The 7026-nt window shown below is 40.1% G+C and overlaps 1 protein-coding gene across 1 annotated transcript; it reads left to right on the forward strand.

Moving 5' to 3' along the window:
- The first annotated feature begins 952 nt into the window (after nt 1-952).
- LOC134097457 (Fc receptor-like protein 5) lies at nt 953-6780 on the forward strand. Its single transcript, XM_062550327.1, has 7 exons — nt 953-1046; nt 5055-5282; nt 5539-5656; nt 5738-5871; nt 6029-6274; nt 6521-6579; nt 6672-6780. The coding sequence occupies exons 1-7, from the start codon at nt 953-955 to the stop codon at nt 6690-6692; spliced, it is 900 nt and encodes a 299-aa protein (XP_062406311.1). The 3' UTR covers nt 6693-6780.
- The last annotated feature ends 246 nt before the right edge of the window (nt 6781-7026 follow it).

Here is a 7026-nt window from a genome sequence, read left to right on the forward strand (position 1 = left end):
GATGTAATTCAAATTGTTATTTTTAAAAATGTCAAAAGTACCTGTAATTGAATTACACATGTTTCTCCAGTAACTGTAATATATTACTTTTTTATTTAGTTACCTTTATTTTGTAATTAAATTACGTAACTCAATTACATGTAATGCGTTACTCCCCAACACTGGTAACCGGGCAGACTCCTGCGTTGTGTTAATTATGAATAAATGATCCAAAACGATCGTGGGATACTGCTGAAGTTTTATTCTGCACACAACGCGCACTCTCAGGCAGGTCTGTCGGAGAGCTGAGCGGAAGTGGAAGAAAGATAGGCTTACAGTTTCTCTTGACATCTTCAGGAATTCATTAGCAACCTTCCAGAGAGCGGCTAAGCAAGCCAGGGCCAAATATTTCTCTGACATTATTGACAAATACTCCCACAGACCCCAAATCCTTTTTAGTACCATTAACTCAATCATTAACCCCCAAGTCTCCCCTGAGGTCGAAACTTCCACAGTCTTATGTGAAACTTTTTTGAATTTTTTTATTGATAAAATAGAACTTATCAAACTGTCTTTTACCCCCTCTGTTTCCCCCACTCCACTGTGTCCTTTTTTCCCTGGTGCTGTGTTCTTTGACCATTTTTCACCAGTGACCCTAAATGAGCTGAATGATATTGTCATGCACATGAAACCCTCTACATCCCCCAATGATGCTATCCCTGCTCAAATGATCAAAGATGCCTTTGAAACCATTGGTCCTAGCATTTTGGTCATTATAAACACATGCCTTGTCTCTGGCACTGTTCCCTCATGCTTCAAGCATGCAGTTGTCCAACCGCTGCTTAAAAAACATAACCTTGATGTCAATTACCCAAAAAACTATCGCCCCATTTCTAAATTACCATTCATCTCCAAAATACTAGAAAAAGTAGTCCTCTCTCAATTACTGCCTTTTCTTAATTCTGCAGATATCATGGAGCCATTTCAGTCTGGCTTTAAAGCACGCCACAGCACTGAAACAGCTTTGCTGAAAGTTTCAAATGACTTGCTCCTCACACTTGACACAGGTGATAATGCTATCCTAGTCCTACTAGACCTCAGTGCTGCATTTGACACCGTAGACCACCCCACTCTTCTAGGCCGTCTCCATCAGTGGGTTGGTATTAGGGACTCTGCTCTGCAGTGGTTCTCCTCCTACCTCACCCATAGATCCTTTTCAGTATCTATAGGGCAGCACTCTTCATCCTCAGCCCCTCTTTCCTGTGGTGTCCCCCAGGGGTCCATTCTGGGTCCAGTCCTATTCTGTTTATACATGCTCCCATTAGGAAATATAATTAGAAAATACAACCTTTCATTCCACTTTTATGCTGACGACTCCCAACTATATCTCCCATTGAGATCCAGTGACTCCCTTCAGACTCTTTTAGAGTGTCTAAAGGAGATCAATGTCTGGATGGGAGAAAAATTCCTTCAGTTAAACAATGACAAAACAGAAGTAATCATTTTTAACCCCTCCAAAGCAAAAACCCCCACAGTAACTGACCTGGGTAGTCTGACATCTTTTGTTAAACCATCTGCAAGAAATCTGGGTGTCATTTTTGATTCTGAGCTCTGCTTTCATAAGCAAATCTCTGCCGTGGTTAAAAACAGCTTCTACCATCTTAGAATTATAGCCAAAATAAAACACTCCCTGTCATATCATAATCTGGATTATGAATTATTCATGCTTTTATAACATCACGGCTGGATTATTGTAACTCCCTTTACCTTGGTCTCCCCCTGTCCCTCATACAACGCCTACAAATGGTCCAGAATGCAGCAGCAAGACTCTTAACTGGGTCAAAAAAAGTGGGATCACATCACACCTGTTCTTGCATCCCTTCATTGGCTGCCAGTGCATCAAAGGATCCACTTTAATCCTTATGTTGTCCTTGGGGTCAATTTGACCCCAAGCAGTGTTTAACATCATAAAATATATGGTTCACTTTTTTTGTTTTGCTTCAAGTTTCATGACTTTTCCTTATTTGAAGGGTACAACAGAGTAAACATGAAATTTGCACAAAAATATGTTTCCAATGTCCTGTAAAAAAAATAGTTACGTTGGTGGTATTGGGGTCAATTTGACCCCATTTTTATGAAACATGATGAAAATGAATATTTGACAAATTATGGATATTATTATTGTAATAGTATGAGAACATGTAGCTATTATCATTATTTCATATACAAGTACATATTACATATAAGTTATTTTGGCAGGTCTGAAAAAGTCCAAAAAGTCAGCCTTTGGGCTGTTGACACTGGATTGGCCATATTGCCAGTCAGGGTTCCAGGGTTCATAAAGGGGTGTGGGGGGGTGGGATTGTTTTGTAGGGCTTTTGATAGTGGTTATTACACTCTTGTTAAGTACCTACCACAAAAAAAAAATTGGGTAAAAAAAATTATTTTAATCATTTTTGAGAGTTTTTTGTAGCTGGGGTCAAATTGACCCCAAGGACAACGAACGTCGTAAGATTTTAGGACAACATGAGGGTTAAAATACTACTAATGGTGTTCAAAGCCCTAAACGGCCAGGCCCCATCTTACATTTCAGACCTCCTAATACCCCACTCAGCCACTAGATCCCTGAGATCTTGCAATCAGGGTCTTCTACATATCCACCACTCCAGATTAAAACAAAAAGGTGACAGGGCCTTTGCTGTTGCGGCTCCACGTTTGTGGAACCAATTGCCACCACACATACGTGATGCCCCCTCCATCTCTACTTTTAAATCAAGGCTCAAAACCCACCTTTACACCCTTGCTTTCCCTCCCCCTTAGTTTGATGGTTTTGTGTTTAAAGTGTACTTTTATTTAGTTTTGTTATTTATTTATTTTTACTTATTATTTGTACTTATCATTATTATTACATTGCATGTCAATGCAATGTACTGTTATCACTGTTCTTCTTAATATAGTTATTCTTCTTCCGACCAAAATCAACGATCAAAGGCTCTAAAACCACTGAACCGTTTGACGTCATTCAAGCACTCCTATAAAGGTCTTGAAACGGAGATTTGTAAAATGTATTTGTCACATTTGTGAACTTTATACTTTTTGAGATATTTACGATAAAAGAGTTCAAAAATCCCATAGACTTAACGTTGAGACGCTTTGGCGGCAGAAATGGATTGTTACGTAGTGCTCATTAAGCTACAGCTGTAGCAAAGAATCCTTCATTATAGCCATCTGGCTGTAAACACTAGTGACTAGAAGAAGCAATCTAACGTTGATACCATGCCACGGAACGTTATCGTCTTCGTCTTGTCTCCTGCAGTAGCCCACTCCTATCTTGCTTTGTTACAGGAACCGGTTAGCTCTAGGTGACGTTGTGTGGGAACACCTAATAGTTAGACCAGTTTAGACAATCAAACTCTAACGTAATATATTTAGCTAACGACAATCAAATTTAACGTTAGCTTCTAGCCACGCCAGTCTTAACTCAGCGTCCAACCTGATAGACATGCCAGTTGTACCATTTAGGTTTAAGCCTTCTTCTCAGTCGTTTGTACAGTACAAGCTACATTGTTATCATTCTCATCATTGCCATCATGTTTGTTGTTAGCAAGCTAGCTAAACGTTATATTTGCTATATCATTTCCTCAGCCTACCTGTTGCTGCATAGCATCATTCGTTTCACTGTAGGTGAACTTCAGTAGGCCTACTAAACAAAGTGTCAGCGCTTGCAACTCGTTTGAAGTTGGCAACTTTATTTCAATCTATTATTTTAATAAATGAAGAGTTATTTTCCAAAATACTATCCACAATTTTAATGCATTTTCATGAATCACTTTTTAAATGTGGGTAAATAAAAGTAATTTCAGTGGAACTGCAATTGGGTTATTGTTATTCATCTATTCTTATTGTGTCATACAGTATGTTGTCTTTTTAACTAATACAATGTTTTACACAGCAACCTTTTTACATTTACATGCAATGGTAATTCCTTCCATGGAATTACATTTTCTAGTTATTATTATTATTATTATTATTATTATCTTATTTTATTGTATTTCATTGTTTATTGTAGGCCTATATTATTTCATGTTATTTCTTTATTTCTTTACCTATTTTTATTACACTATGTACAGCACTTTGGTCAGTGTGAACTGTTGTAAACGTGCTTTATAAATAAATATTACTTACTTACTTACATGCACAGCAAAACATACACACAGGTGAGTTCAGTTTCCCAGTAGCTCCTGAGTGTTGTTCAGAACTATTGTAATTGCTAATATGCTACAGTATATCAGCCAGCTACTGCACACCACTGTACTGGTAAATTGGCTACAGTATAGGTAAACAATGTATTTTAAAAGTAAATTCCCAAAAGTCACTCAAAAATAATATACATAAACTGAATACAACCAATGTAACGTGAAGCAATCTTATGGATGACAACATTTAATACTAATATTTATTAGATTGCTTGCTTATGAGGCTGCAATCAGTCAACCTACCGCTTTCCATTAGGATTTCAAACAGGAAAGAGGAAGGGGGGAGACAGGGGATTAAGGCAAAGGGGGGAGAGGAGGGGCTACCAGAGACCCTCACGTGTGGAGTAATATGAAGAGATTAAAGCTGTACAGTACACTAGATCTCTTGTGCAATCATAATATTCACATATAAGTGTACATACTGTAAGCACTGCTACTTTAATGGGGAATATAGGACCCTTTTGGGGGAAAATGGAGAACATAGGACCCTTTTTCTGAAAAGAGTGGGGAACATATGGACCTGGGGAACATAGGACCCGGGGAACATAGGGATGACCCCTTGCCGGGAACTCAATGCTAAGTTCTGTTAAGATCTTGTGATTCTGTGTCTTCACTGCAGTGCTTTACAAAATATATGCATCTTTCGCTATAGACCAGGTTTTTCTTGGTCAGTGACGTAATGATTTGTGTGTGTGTGTGTGTGTGTGTGTGTGTCTTTATTGTGTATATCTTCCTTAGTAAGCCGTCCAGTTCTCAGGGTATCTCCACACAATTGGCCAACTGAAGGAGATCCAGTGACTCTGAGTTGTGCGGTTACAGACAAACCTATCTCCAACACCCCCAAGTGGACATTCCACTTCTACAGAGCCATAGACGATAAGGATGAATTGCAGAAGCTTCCCTTAAACGGCAGCAGAGGAGCTGGAGGCTCCTACACTCTCGGCCCTGTTGCTCTTCAACACACTGGGCTTTACGTGTGCAGAGCAGAGGGAGGAGATCCAGCCTCTCTGACGGACTTCAGCAATGTAGAGCCACTCTGGGTTAGAGGTGAATCATGATAATTTCTCTTTTTAAAACAGTTATTTTGTGACACGTTTTCCTTTTAATTCAGATTGGGGATGATTTTGGGACACAATTGATTCAGGGCATACAGTATAGGCATAGGCACTTAGAATGACAGGATATGTATGAATGCTGTTGCTTGTGACAAAACACAACCCTGGATAATAATTTCTAGTTGTTACTGCTAGAGTGACGGTGTGTGTGTCAATGTCACCTTTTTGTTTCTCTATTTTTGCCTCAGGTTTCTCTCATACAGCATCTCTGGCAATTAGACCCAACCGAACCCAACATTTCAAAAATGACCCTCTCTCTCTGAACTGTGAGGTGCTGGACAACTCTACCAAGTGGAGATGGCAGACGTGGATAGCTGGCAGACACCAGTGCCTAATGATGTCGATTGAGCATTGGAATTTGATACTACAGACAGAACCCATCTGCAGCACAGCTTACTTTGAGTCTGAACAGAGAGTAAATACCACTTATGATGAATACCCAATGCAATATGACAGTGGCCTGTACTGGTGTGAGACTGAATCAGGAGGATACAGCAGAGGTGTCAACATCACAGTGACAGGTCAGTAGGAGTTCACTGTTGGCATAGACTGTCTAAAAGCATGAGAGCACATGACTGGGTGTATTCTGCTGTTTTAACACCAGTGAAAACTGTTTATGTGTCTTGTTTAGTGTGATAATTCTGTATTTGTGTTCTTCCTGGACTGTTTATTCTTCAGATGGCAATGTAATTCTGGAGAGCCCTGCCCACACTGTGACTGAAGGAGATCCTTTGACTCTGCGCTGTTTATCCCGGAACAGTACCTCAACCTTCAGTGCTGGTTTCTATAAAGACGGATCACTCCTTCAGAGCCAGACTACAGGAGAGATGACCATCCCTGCAGTCTCAAAGGCACATGAGGGCCTCTACAAGTGCAGACACCCAGAGCTGGGAGAGTCACCAGAGAGCTGGATCACAGTCATCAGTGAGACTTCATCCTCATTTCCCTGTCATGTAAAACATAACTTAATGTAACACATTAACTTTACGCTAAACTCTTTACGCTGATTATCTAATCTCTGTTTTCAGACTGGTAACTCTATTGATGGTCTCTACCTATCTAAAATGTATATCTTAGTTAATACACTAGTGTGCTAGAAATAATCTGACAAAAAAAAATAATGATTTGTTTGTGTGTGTGTGTGTGTGTGTGTGTGTGTGTGTGTGTCAGACAATATTGGCTGCTTTCCAAGGCTGATCATCCATGGCAGGATTTCTCCACACAGCTGGGTAACTAGAGGAGATGCAGTGACTCTGAGCTGTGAGGTTACAGACAGCACCTTAATCTGGACATTCCACTGGTACAGTGTTGTTCCCTACAGAGAGGACTTGCCTTATGTTAAGTACAGAGGGAACCATTACTCTGCAGAGCTCCTCCCAGACAGCAGCAGAGGAGCTGGAGGCTCCTACACTCTCAGCCCTGCTGCTCCTCAACACACTGGGCTTTATGTGTGCAGAGCAGAGGGAGGAGATCCAGTCTGTCAGACTGACTTCAGTGAAGTGGAGACTCTTTTGGTTACAGGTGAGTAATCGTTTCTAAACAAATTTATATTGATGGTTTATTTCGATGAGAGGTTTTTTAAAGGTAGGGTATGGAATGAGCTTTGTTGGCCATTTTTGCAAAATCACTTGAAATCCTATTCCTAACCCACTTATAGCCACTAAATTGGAAGCACT

This window comes from Sardina pilchardus, chromosome 12, assembly GCF_963854185.1.
Source record: "Sardina pilchardus chromosome 12, fSarPil1.1, whole genome shotgun sequence".
NCBI lineage: Eukaryota > Metazoa > Chordata > Actinopteri > Clupeiformes > Clupeidae > Sardina > Sardina pilchardus.

Bases quoted from the DNA above. Each gene is read 5' to 3' on its own strand.
- LOC134097457 (XM_062550327.1), top strand. From the start codon at position 953: ATGGAGCCATTTCAGTCTGGCTTTAAAGCACGCCACAGCACTGAAACA. The intron at 1,047-5,054 runs GTGATAATGCTA...GTGCGGTTACAG, and splicing joins GCTCCTCACACTTGACACAG to ACAAACCTATCTCCAACACC. The intron at 5,283-5,538 runs GTGAATCATGAT...TTTTTGCCTCAG, and splicing joins AGAGCCACTCTGGGTTAGAG to GTTTCTCTCATACAGCATCT.